Consider the following 14140-nt stretch of genomic DNA (forward strand, 5'->3'; position numbering starts at 1 on the left):
TTTAAATAGAGAAGCTAAGTGCTGATATGCCACTCCATGTGCACATGCTCACAAGCAATGGATGCAATCATGCTTGTTGTATGGGTCCATGTGTATTAAAAAAAGAATGTGCGAACAATTGTAAGGATTTTCACACCACTGTCAAGGAAGTCGACACCATTATTCAAGAACCTGGTAAGACTTTATCGACATCACAAAGAATTTGAAGATATTAAGGGCCAGGTAGAAGAGATAAAGCAACTAATGAAATGGTCTACAGAAGACAAGGATGATGTTGACAAACAGGAAGAGCTAACAGGTTGGAATCTCTATAAATTTTTTGAAATATTCCCAGCAATAAAACACACGATAACAGTTTCTCAATTCCTCCCAAAGAATTCTGTATGATGTATTATAGTATTATATATATAATTCATATATCTCTCTATATAAATATAAAATACAATTCTATATTACATAATTTATATATATATTATATTATATAAATAATTCTTAAAGTATGGATTTTGTTCCATCATATATATCAGATATATCTGTGTGTGAATTGCATGCAGAAAACCATATCCATACATTAAGGGCTCTTGGAGGGTATTTTGACTATATGTAATTTTTGCCTTACTTTCACACTTTAGAACCCAAATGCCTAAAACAAGTAACTTCGCTGGAACTGACACCTGGGAGTGGAGGAGAATCCCTGGGTAAAGCAGAAATAGCACCAGCAAAGGCAAAAGCGGCCAAGAGCAGTAACCCGGACACCAACATCCAAGGGATGCACAGGAGTCTGGGAAGAGGGTGGGAGGACAGAGGCCCAATTATCACTCCAGTGAGGAATAAATGTGAGGTTAAAAGTGAATTGTAAGGATACACTGTGCTTTCCAGGAGCTTCACTGTGAAAGATAGAGGCAGGGCTTCAGGGTCTAGGGAAAAAATTTTTAATGGTAGAAGTTTAAACAAGTTTATAGCCTACTGGGGAAGAGTTAATAGAGTGAGTGTCGATAAAAGTATAAGAGATAGAAGAAACAGTTGATGTGGATACAAAGAGCTTGGGGGAAGTAGTTAACCTTGAACGAGCTGGAGAAATAACAGTATAGATAGAGATAAATTTGTAAGTGTGAGGGTGACAAACTAAGGGTTCACCTCACTTTTCTCAAGGAGATAGATGATAAGGATACTCTCTCTACTAAGGAAGGAGAAGGTGGATGTTCGGGTAGATGGCTTGAGGAGAATGCTGAAGGGAACTCTGGATTTATCCTTTTCTTTCACCTTGTTAGCAGAAGCAAAGGCTGCCAGCACTGGTATAGCAAGACCTTGAGAAATTACTCTAATGTAAATCTTTCTTCATCAGTAAATGTGATTGATTTTCCAGCATTCCTAAAGAAGTCCTGGGAACTATGACATATTTATGGTACTCCAGACTCAACCATACCCTGACATTCAGAATTCCTTTCATTCATTCATCTCTAACCAGGGATACTATAGAGGACCAATCCTTTCCATCTATCCCAAGTTCAATGTCCTCTTTTCCATGAAGACTTTCCAGATATCCCCCAGCAGGAAGTCTGAATAATCCTACTGCTTCCTATGAATAATCCTATTGTTCACCTGCACACGACAAGTACACATTTACAATGGAACAAAATGATGTTTGGAGGGTGTCAGGCTCTTGTTTACTTCATCACAGTGTTCCATTTGTGATCTGTATTGATGATGACTTATTCTTCACTAGAATCATAAGATTTTAAAATTGTGACTGTGTTGGTAAATACAAATGCTCTTTATGTGTCTTGTGCCAGATGGGTGTGATAAATTTTAAAGGCCCTGGTTGGGCAAATGCAAAGGGCAGGGATTTCTTATATGGCCTGGACAATTTGGAGCTGGATTTTTTCCTTCATAGAGTCCAGGCAAGGAATGCTATGATGCATTCCTCCAGATGCATCATTAGATTGTTTGGCAGGGTGTTGACCAATTTGAGACTCTATCAATGCCCATTTTTGCCATCAAGAATCAGATGATTGCTAGCATAAGTTCCTATATCTAATCAAATGGGCGAGTCCAATGAGCTAGATATTCTTGACTGTCCCCAACACCCCTATTCAGACATGACCCTATATTTCTATTCCTCTTCCCACAATGAGAAACTGCAGGGCCTGATAATGGTCATGTATCTGGGATGAACATCAGAAAGGCCACAGCCAGCAGGGGCTCTGACCTAGGAGTGTTCTAGCCTTGGGTCACTATCAAGGTAGTTCAAAGTGAGCAGCCCCTCAGGCCAGAGATAAATTAGAAAGAACTGAAATGTGTTGTTCCTGCTCTGGGGACTCTCAGTCCTCCTTTGAGCTCTGGGGTTGAATCTGTGGTTACAGGTCCCTGGAAGGCCAGAGCCATAGGAAATTTGACTCTCAAACAAAATCCAGTGAGGCTGAGGAAACCAAATCCCCCACCATAGGTCCCTGTATTAGTAAAACAAAATCAAAACCACCTAATTAGGTGCAGGGCAGGCACAAAAGAGGAAGAAGGTTCTTTTAGACTGCATGGGATTTATCTTCAAGAGAGCTGATTCTGCTTTATTTCTGTCAGCAAATTCCCTAGTCCCACCTAACTACTAGCTACGAAACCCTGAGGTCCTTTGGGAATAACATTCTCCACTATCCTCTGCGTATGTACAACTCTTATTTCCCTGACTAGATCAAGCACTTTGATCACAAAATCTCTGATTCACTTTTGTGGGCCTCACTGTTCCTAGCGCACTGTTTAACATGGTAGTTTTCAGGGAAGGGACACAATATTAATAGGGACTTCAAGAAATGTTCCAGATGTTAAAGTACAGCTTTCTTAGGTCTTAGGAAACCAGCAATCATAATTAGGCATATTGATATCCCTAAAGAGCACTCACAGTGAAAGAGAAGCTTGGATCATTAGAAAGGGCTGTACCTCTAAAATTAGTGATATGCAAAAAATGAGGGGAGTGTCTGGCCAGGGATAGGGGACAACTGGGTCCTTTAACACATTATCTCACTTTCATGTGTTATTAAAGAAAACTGATGCATAAAGGAACCCTGCAACATTTATTCCTCCAAATGCATCATTAGATTGTTTGGTATGGTGTTGACAGTCACACTTTGACACCTTTTTCCTTCATTGAAGCTATCAGTTTTCAAATGTCAGTATTTTGGGAGACTTAAATTTATTGCCCCTTTCTACTCTCAACAATATTTTTTGTAAGGTTTCAGCGGGGTCTGGAATAGAATTCCATTGCCAAACACTAGCCCATTATGCTTCTGTGACAGATTTCTATTCAAGAGGTCTGATTATTTAAGTCCTGAACAACACAGGAAAAGGTTAAAACTATAAGAAAGAGGTCTGAATAAAGCTTAAGCCAGAAAGCATGACAAAAGACCAGCGGACTTTTTTTTGAGGTTACACTGGTTTATAACATTACAGAAGTTTCATGTGCGCAACATTATATTTCAACTTCTGTATACACTACAGCGTGCTCACCACCAAATTTTAGTTTCCATCCATCACTATACAGTTGACTCCTTTTACCCATTCCACCCACTTCTCTCCCTGCTTCCCCTCTGATAACCATTGCTCTGTTCTCAGTATCTATGTGTTTGTTTTTGTTTGGTTTGGGTTGTTCATTTATTTATTTAAATATTTCACATGAGTGGAACTGTACGGTATTTGTCTTTATCCGTCTGACTAATTTCACTTAACACAATACTCTCAAGTTCTCCCCATGACGTTTTTCACAGGAATAGAACAAAATTTTATATAAACAAGATTTACCTGGAGCCACAAAAGACCCCAAATAACCAAAGCAATCCTGAGAAAGAAGAACAAAGCTGGAGGTAGCCACTCTCTGATTTCAAATTTTACCACAAAGCTATAGTAATTAAAACAGTATAGTATTGGTTGGAAAAACAGACATACAGATCAAAAGAACAGAATTGAGAGCCCAGAAATAAAGCCAGGAATATATGGACAACTGATTTATAACAAAGGGGCAAAGAACATACAATGGAGGAAGGATAGTCTCCTCAATAAATGGTATTGGGAAAACTGGACAGCCATGTACAAAAGAATGAAACTAGACCACTATCTTGTACCATACAAAAAAATCAACTCAAAATGGATTGAAGACTTGAATGTAAGACCTAAAACCATAAAACTCCTAAAAGAAAACATAGGCAGTATGTTCTTTGACACCAGTGTTAGCAATGTTTCTGGATATGTTTCCTTAGGCAAGAGAAACAAAAGCAAAAGTAAATAAACTGGCCTGTATAAAACTGAAAGCTTCTGCACAACAAAGGAAACCATCAACAAAACAAAAAGACAACCTACCAAATGGGAGAAAATATTTGCATGTCATTTATCCTATAAGCGGTTAATATTAAAAATATACAAAGAACTCATACATTTCAACAACAAAAAACAAACAACCCAATTGAAAAATGGGCGGACGATGTGAATTGACATTTTTCCAAAGACGACATACAGATGGCCAACAGACATATGAAAAGATGTTCGACATTGCTAGTTATTAGGGAAATGCAAATCAAAACCACGATGAGACTTCACCTCCTGCCTGTTAGAATGGCTGTTGTCAAAAGGGCAAGAAATAAAAATGCTGGAGAGGATGTGGAGAAATGGGAACCGTCTTACACTGTTGGTGGGAATATAAAAGTCCAGTAGACTTTTAATGATGAAAACAAAGAAAGAAAGATATGTAAGAGGAGTAAGTACTATAGTAAAAAAGCAAGGGCTCTGGAGTTATACATGTTGATATTCAAATCCCAATTCTGGTACTTCATAGCTCTGGGATGTTGGGTATATTATTTCTGAACATCAATTCCTAAGCTGTAAGTGGGTATAAAAATACTTGTCTTATGGTGTTGTAATGATGATTAAATTATAGTTGACCCCTGAACAATATGGGTTTGAACTATGCAGGTCCACTTATATGCCAATTTTTTTCACTAAATACATACTACAGAACTATACAATCTATGGTTGGTTGACTCTATGGATGTGGAATTGCACTCATTTATTCAAGTGTGAAGATTTTTTACTGAGGTGATCTACTCTGACTCAGCCATCTTCTCCACCTTCCTCAAGTTCTCTACCGTTCAATGTTCAAAGAGTGTAATGCTTACCTTTTTTCAAATCCTTTCACCTAGGCTTCAGGTAGCAGTTTAATCTTGCTACCTCACCTCGTTTTCTGAATATTAACCTCTCTTGGTCTCTATCATGAGATGCATTTTCAATGGACAGAATAGGATTATATTCAGTATTTTTTACTTGTGGGCTTTGGTGTTGAAGTTTAAATCCCAAGAAAAGATAAATATATGCAGAAAACAACATACCTAGATATGAAAACAGAAGGCAGACAGCACCTTTACAATCGCAGCAATTTGCTCTACCACACGCAACTTAAACCTACCTTTAAGATAAGTTAACTCAGCAGCACTGTTGATGCTCAGTAAGTCAGCTCCTTGATTCTGACATGAAACATAAGCTTTTTTCCAAGAAAGAGTTGCCTGAGTATTAAACTGGTAGCAACTTCCCATCTCCTCTTTCTTTTCCCAATTATCTTCACAGCCATTTTCTATTGATAAAAAGATACGTTAGTGATCATAAAGTAAGGGCACAATGTTGTCTGTTACTTAGAATGCCTACAAATACTGCCATTCAATTTGCATACTCTTAGGATATGCTAAAATGGAGGCTGTCATTGTTCTACTAGACAACATTTTGATTCTTTGGTTACACAAAAAAAAACTGAAGTCATAGGACAGGAAATGACTTAGGCTGGCTAAAGCTTCCACTCTCCTATCTTCTACTCTCCCTTTATCCCCATCAATTACAATGCCATGTTTTAGCCCATGCCTACCCTCTGCCTAAAAGTAGGAGTCTTCAACCGTGCTCAACCCCTGAGCTCACTTAAAGATGGTGGCAGACTGCAGAGGGGTTTGCCCATGGCCTGCAGTGAAACCACTGGATGTGCATGTGTGTGTGTTTAGACATGCTGCTTAAGTGCCCAAGATTTAAAGCCTAGTGATACCTTATTTGGGAAACTCAGTCCATTTTCTCCTTAATATTTTAATAGATGATTTAATATATGACAAATATTATATAACTAACATTATATATGCATTGTATATCTATATGTACATATATGTGTGCATATATGTGTTTATAAACATACATATACACATGTGAACATCATTTTCTTTAAAAAATATCTAAAAAGCATGTATAATTTCAGATGAAGAACCTTCAAGCTCTTTCTGGGACAAGATTTGTAGGTCTTGATACAACTAGTTCAAAAATATACTCACAGCCTCCTATGTGCTCCCAACAAGAGGAAAAAACCAACATAACTTATGTCAAGTGTATCCCAGGTATCACTTGGGGTTTTTCCAAAGGGTCTCCCATAACCAGTCAAACTTATGGACTCTCAAGCTGGAAGGCCCCTTAGAGATCATTTTGTGTAATGTCTTCATTTTACAGATAGGAACAAAGATATAGGGGTGTTTGTGGCAGAGCTATAACCAGAGTACTGTTGTCTAAGTCTGGTGTTGTTGATCTTCTGAATGGCATACACTGCTTCTTCAGCCACTTCTGAAGGTCCTAAATAACAACAGAGGTTGTTGTGATACTTGGTAAAAACAAAATAGGTGGATTTGCAAGTGCACTGCCTAAAGGTTCTTTATTACCACTAAGGCCAACACTTGTAAATCTGGAAACTTTCAGCAGGATGGCAGTGTGTTTGCTATAAAATACAGTCTCCATGGTTTGGCAGTCCTCAGGTTTGAGAAACTCACTATCTTGCTTCTTCTGTAGAAAGGGAGGCACATGAATGCACTGACAATCCCCCCTTCCATCCAAAGTAGGCTAAAGGCACCAAGACACATGTCAGTCAAGGCAGCAAGGTAGAATGGGATAAATACACAGGGGAATAAGGGTCAGGAATCCTGGGATCTCCACCCGGCTCCACACAAATATGGTCTGACCCAGACAGGCTATTTCATCAATCAAGGTCTGCTGCTCCTCACCTGAGAAGTGAGGGTTTGCTCGGGATAACCTCTAAGCTCCCTTTCACAATCCCTAAAGTTTCTGATCCAGACTACAGTAAGATTTAAATGAAATTGGTGTCCGGTTGACCAAACCCTGCTTGTTATCAATTATAGCTGAAGTAAATAATGGCTTTTTATCTTTCAGTAGGTTCTAAGTGTTGAAGAGCCTGTGCCTCTACCTAGAAAAGTAATTCTCAAAGTGTGGTCCCCAGACCAGCATCATCTGGGAACTCACTAAACTGCAAATTTTGGGGCCCCATTCCAAATCCATCAAATTACAATTTCTGGACCAGGGCCCCAGAAATCTGTATTTTAACAAACTCTCCAAGTGATTCTGTTGTAACCTGAAGTTTGAGAACCATTGGCTCGATATAATTTCTTCAAGTTGCTTAGGACTCTGCATTTTGAAGCTCAGCTTCCCTTAAGGAGAGCTGAGCTCTGGTGGTGGTATTACTAATACCACCAGATTGACTACTGAATAAGGCAGGATAGTACAGTTGTTTGAGGCAAGGACTTCAGAGCCAGATATCCTGGGTTTGAATCCTAGCTCTGAAATTTATTAGCTATGTGACCTTAGGCAAATGATTTAACTCCCCTGTGCCTCACGTTGCTCATCTGTAAAATGGGGATAAATAATGGTACCTACTTTATAGAACTGTGTGAGGATTAAATGAGTTAAGAAAGGTTGAATGCTTAGAATAGTACCTGACACTTGGCAGGGCCAAGTAATAACTATTACTACTATAAGTAATAACTATTACTACTTAGGCCTAGAGCTTTTTCCTTTCTATTTACTGTAGATTCTTTTAACTTATTGCCCATTAAAAAATATTTCTTAGGCACCTATCACATGTCAGGTACCATGGTCCCCTGTAATTCTCACCAGATTATCGAGAAAATATGTCTCAGTTATATACCGGATAGTGACGCAGCTGCTGCTTTGGTCCCTCTTTCTAAAGAACAATGAATATTTTAGCACACTCTGAAGAGTTTGCGTCAAGTAAGAAGCAATTAGAAAAAATGCTTTGACCAACGTACAGGTACAGCAGAGGGAACAACGTCACCAATTCTGAGAGGGATAGGGATATCTGTCTCTTGTTCGCTGCTCTTTACTCAGGCCATAAACACATTTAAGTCTCCATCATCTGAAAAGAAGCTTCCTCAGTCCACTATCACCCAGCTTCTTTGAACACTAGTTTTTTGGAAACTGCTCTATTGAAGGCCAACAGCAATTTCCTGACTGCTCCTGCCTGGTCCATTTCCCCTTCCTAAGGTATCTGTGGGTATAGAACACTTCCTCATCCTTTGTCTTCCATCACAACACCCTGTCTTGGTTTTCTTCCTGGCCTACTTCTGAAAGTAAGTTCTTAGCTACACATGACTTCTCTCTCTTTCCTCAAATATATATCCCTTCTCTAGGATATTTGTTGCCGTCATTTTTGAGTCACGATGGACTCTTGCTTCTCCCTTTTGCCTCATAGGAATGGTATCCTTTCCTTTCCACATATAAAGTTTACCAGCCCATACATACCTGGTTGTAAGCAGATGCCCCACTTTTGATCATATCCATAATCTAAGGTGGTTGCACACCATGGCCCACCGCGATCTCCATCATGAATGCACTCATGATGCCAGGTCCCATTAACTAAGAATGGAAATTCACAAGGTCTCCCATAGGAGTTCCCATCTCTAGTATAGATCTCTGTGGGTTGGGGAGAAAGTAGAGGAAAGAAGAGTTAAAAACTGGATAATCAGCTTTAGTTAACTAATTTCTAAAACTGTTTTGAAAGAAAGATTATGTTTTCACATGTATGAGAATATAGTATCCGGGTAGGCTGCACAGTGTGGAGATTCAGAGCATGGATGCTGGCGCCCCCACTGATCAACCATGCGGCTGTGGGCAAGCTCTCCAACCTCTATCAGTCTCAGTTTCTGCATTTGCAGATTAGGAATAATGATACGGGGCTCACAGGGTTGTTCATGAGATTCTATGAGATGATCCATGTAAAGGTTTTACAAAAACTTAACTGTTTAACTGTGATGCGATGAAGAGCTAAAAGATTCCAGCTTTACCAAGTAAGGATCAACTGACTACTGCGGGTAGCAGAGTACTTCACCAGAAGGGGTGCCCCGCTTGAGATTAAACTTACACTCGATTTTCTTTAGTAAGAGTGAGGCTAGAAAAATACCTTGGAATCACTGAGGCTGGTTGTGGACTTTGAAACTAACTGTGCAGTTACAGAGACGCACAAATAGCCCCGTTGTTTACAGTCTGGTGGTAGAACTGAGGCTGTGCGTTTTGAGGAAGGAGGAGGAAGGGCTGCTGACTCTCTCAGCAGTCTCTTGGAGAGGGCAGGACATGGTAATCCAGGTTACGAAGAAGAACCAGCTTCAGCTTCAGGCAGTCATGGAACCAGCTGGTGACCAGCAAGGTAGCAGAACTAGCTTTTCCTTTTAACAATTTCCTCTGGTACACAGAGAGGAACTGAAAAATTATTCTAACCTCAAATATGTCTGGAAATGCTAGAGGAAGTGCTAAATACTTATGGTGATAACAGTTCTTTTGGAGAGGTGTCTTATAGAACAGCTAGCCCTGTGACTATTTCGCTCACTTTTTTCCATAGCCTTACTTTGTTTAAAACCGTGGTTGTTACCAGATCAAATGACGACTATTAGGTAAAGCATAGTAATCAGATCTTAGCATCATCTACCAGGCTGTTAGGGTCCCTCAAAATGTCTCATAGATTTGCTTGAAAGTGTGCCTAAGATAGAATTTGATTCCATATCCTTTATTATTCTCAAATGTTCATTTAACTTAAGTGTGAGACTTAATTTAACAGTTTAGAATGTATTAAGCAGCAGTACAGCAAAAGGAAGAGTAATCTAGATGCTTTTACTTGCAAACAATCTTTTAAGGAACATTGGTTTTGTTTTCCTCTGACATATAAATGGTTTTGAACAGTGTACTTTTGTTAAAGAGTAATTTGACCTTATATTTTATAAGGATTCTGCTTATTAGCATGTTTTGTTTTTAACCATACCAAAACTCCCAATAGCTCATGACCGATTTCTCTTCCCAAATTACAGCACTTAAAAGGAGAGTCCCTGAGCACAATGACTATTATTTGTAGAACCATCAGGGTTTTTTTGTAAAGCCTTGTGTTTCTGTAATACAAAGTACTTTCTTTCCCATAAGCCCACAAGATCAGTAGGGCAAGTATTAAACTTGTTTGTGAAATCCCCATTTCTGCAGAGTTAAGTGAAACATTCATCCAGCTCTGACAGGGATGAGAACTGACTCTCTGATTAGAGTCCTTGACATATAAGGACAACTTGTGACATCAATGGCTGCTTTCTCAGGTTCCAAGTTAGTGTCATAGCTCAAAGCTGGGCTTCAATTAAAACACTCTCCTATTCACAATATGTTTTGAAGAATGATAACATGGAACAACCACCACGAGAGCAGCAGCTAAATTATGCTAACTACTCACTAAGAGTTTTTTTTTTAATAGATCTTTATTGGAGTATAATTGCTTCACAATACTGTGTTAGTTTTATTCTTACACATTGTTCGATGCTACTGGACCTCTTAAGTCCCAAGCGTCTCCCCAGAGACACAGGCTTTCTTGAGAAGAATCTTCTCTGAATGTATGAATTTATGGTGATGGCGGCCTGAAAACAACAGATTATTCTACAATAGGCACAAATTTGAGATGAGATGCTTATATGGAAAACTAACTTTTTTCTTTTATTTCTGGCCGCACGGCGCTGCATGCGGGATCTAGTTCCCCGACCAGGGATCGATCCCGGGCCCCCTGCATTGGGAGCACGGAGTCTTAACCACTGGACTGCCAGGGAAGTCCTGGAAAACTAACATTAATCTCTTTGGTAACACAAGAAAAAATAGTTTCAATGTTTAAAGAGCTTGGCAGACTTCTGAGTTGCTCAGAATTTAGACACTTCTACAGCCACCCCTCCACTAAAAGTCTACTTCCTCTGCATGATTCACCAAACACTCAAAACTTGAAGAGTGCTAGTGAGGTCAAGATATCTTAATGATATAAATGCATACCTGGATGCTAGTCAAGAGCAATTTATTCATAAAATTTATACAGCTAAAATTTTTCTCTGAGAGAAACATGGCTCACTCAGGATGGGGGCTGGGGAGAGAGGTAACCCAGGACACAATGACAGATAAATGTTCTTATATCAGAGGTAAAAAAAGAAATTATACAGCAAAAGCCAAGGGAGAAATAAAGAAGCTAAATTTGGGGAACACAGTGCTGGCTTTGAGTCTTAGCTTTGCTGTAACAAGCTGGGTTACCTTGAACGTCACTTTGTTGAACTCAGGTATCTTATCTTTCTTATTCTGTACAATTAGACAAGAAGGAGGGGGCAGGGACCAATATGAGGAGTCTGAGAGAGCAGTCCTAGGGGAAGTCCCTAACTTAAGACAGCAGTCTCCAACCCAAGAACAGGAAGGGACTACATAAATTTAAAAGAGTAGAATTGCCAGGACTTAATATTTGATTAAATTTGAATGGTGGGAGAAGAAAGCAGGGCAACTCTAGAGTGACTTGTAGATTTCTGACACATGCAACTTCGATGGTACAAGTCACCTGGAGAGGAATGAAGAAGAGGCACGTTTGGCCCTGGCCTCTGTGCATGTTAAAACTTGAGGTATATGTTGATAAGTCAGGACTACATGCATCTTTTCTTAGAAATTTTTAAGTTTCTTATCTGGAAATTTAGTGTTCCAAATACTGTATTTGCTAAGGTCAAGAAACACTCTATGCCTATGGGCTCTTGCTGGTGAGCGCTGTTTAGCTTTCTCTGGGTGACACCCTAGGTGGGTTCTTCTTGTTTTTTTTAAAATTAATTAATTAGTTAATTTTATTTTTCTCTGCGTTGGGTCATCGTTGCTGCGCACGGGTTTCCTCTAGTTGTGGCGAGCGGGGGCTACTCTTCATTGCTGTGTACGGGCTTCTCATTGCAGTGGCTTCTCTTGTTGTTCTCATGGGCTCTAGGCGTGTGGGCTCAGTAGTTGTGGTGCACAGGCTTAGTTGCTCCGCGGCATGTGGGATCTTCCTGGACCAGGGCTCGAACCCATGTCCCCTGTATTGGCAGGCAGATTCTTAACCACTGTGCCACCAGGGAAGTCCCCTAGGTGGGTTCTTAATCTTTTTTGTGCTACTGATCACTTTGGCAGCCGTGTGAAGCACACGAGCCCCCTTCTCAGAAGAATATTATAAATGCATAAAATAAAACACATAGGATTACAAAGAAAACCAGTTACGTTGAAATAAAGGCATTTTGAGGACTGAGGGAATTTATAATTACAACTATGTCCCTCAAAAGAATTAGGAGCAGGAGACAGAAAGAGCCCTGCCAAGAAAATTATCTTTTCTAATCCTTGAACAAATACAAGGAAACAAGTCAAATCCGGTTCAAAAGGCAATTTGTTTGGTTCCATGTTTTCTCTTAGCTGCCAAGTTAGAGAAAGGCTTTTATAGCACAAAATTTAAGCTTGCCATTAAGTGGTATCCAGAAAGCAGTTGCTCTTTAAGGTTAGGAGGAAGTGGCTAGCAGAAGCAGACTTTTCAACTACTTAAGGGTTGAGGACTGAAGAAAAGGAAAATCCCATCTCTGATTCTCTACTATTTCCCGTAACAGCAGAACCTGACATCTCAGAAGCTGCTGCATCTTCACTAGGAAACAGAAAGAGGTTCCCCTAGGAGAAAAAATTGTGCAGAGACAAGAAGAATGGGAGGCCAAATTTAGCTTAAGAGAAGAGGAAAATCTCTGTAAAGCTATGTAAATGAACAAAGAAGAGCACAGATAATAGTTAAGACTTAGATAATTCAATATATATACATATATATATATATATATATATATATACACCAACATTTGATGTTAAGTTAGAGCAACATAATGAAAAAAGATTTGCTTGGGTAATTTACATTTAGAGGTTTAAAAAATGAATCTACTCTTTCTTTTTAAACTCAGAAATTTGTTATAACTGAGTCTCTAGACTCAAAACAAAGTTCATGATCAGCTCCCCCAAAGGCAACAAAGACAGTTTCAGACTTACGATGGTTTGATTTACGATTTTCCGACTTTGTGATGGTGCGAAAGCGATACTCATTCCATGGAAGCCGTACTTTGAATTTGGTCTTTCCCTGGGCTATCAGTACATGGTACAATCCTCTCTCGTGGATTGCAGCCACAGATCCCAGTCAGCCACACGGTCGTGAAGGTAAACAACTGACACACACCATTCTGTTTTTCACTTTCAGTACAGTATTCAATAAACTACATGAGGTATTCAACACTTTATTATAAAATAAGCTTTGTGGTAGATGATCTTTCCCAACTATAAGCTAATGTAAGTGTTCTGAGCACATTTAAGGTAGGCCAGGCTATGATGTTCAGTAGAAGTGTACTAAATGCATTTTTGACTTATGATATTTTCAACTTACGATGGGTTTATAGGGACATAACCCCATTGTAAGTGGAGGAAGAGCTGTATTCATATACTTATATTTGGAAGCAAGTGAGGAAAAAGTCCACTCTTAAAATGTTGAATCATAAATACAAACACCCAAGTGTGATAGCCACGCCAAAAATAAAAGTAAAGCCCGCAAGACTCTGAAAGTTTTTCCATTACATCCAAATCTGCAGACGAGAAAAAATTCATTTCCTTTTTTTTTCCTTTCTCTTTCTTCTCTTTTAAGTTAGAATAGGTTCAACTTTACTAGATCATTTGACTTTTATCCTGTGTAGAGGACTTCCTGTTACTCTAACATTTCCTTTTCTCTGGAGTTCAGGATGTAATCATAGGAAGTACATATGCTCAGGCATCGGAGAGATTTCGAATCCCAGGGTGCCATAGAACGGCTGCAAGACCTCTGACAAGGCACCTAACCTCTCCTAGCCTTACCTGTTAAAGGGAGCAAATGGCATTGACCTCAGTGTCTGGAACTAAACACCAGCTCACTCCCCTCACAAGTGCATGACTCTCCTTGTGGTCAGTGGTACATGTTCAAGGCCACTTTCAC

General features: G+C 39.4%; 1 protein-coding gene across 2 annotated transcripts in view; it reads right to left on the reverse strand.

Annotated features, from left to right (window-relative positions):
- LOC132368965 (CD302 antigen) overlaps positions 1–14140 on the reverse strand; it is a 132024-nt gene that overhangs the window by 111998 nt on the left and 5886 nt on the right. For both annotated transcript variants that reach the window (XM_059927958.1, XM_059927959.1), the window contains exons 3-4: positions 8611–8781; positions 5444–5608 (exon numbers count right to left, since the gene is read on the reverse strand). In XM_059927958.1, coding sequence (XP_059783941.1) covers positions 5444–5608; positions 8611–8781 — 336 coding nt within the window. The remainder of the gene's footprint in view (positions 1–5443; positions 5609–8610; positions 8782–14140) is intronic.

This window comes from Balaenoptera ricei, chromosome 7 (assembly GCF_028023285.1).
Source record: "Balaenoptera ricei isolate mBalRic1 chromosome 7, mBalRic1.hap2, whole genome shotgun sequence".
NCBI lineage: Eukaryota > Metazoa > Chordata > Mammalia > Artiodactyla > Balaenopteridae > Balaenoptera > Balaenoptera ricei.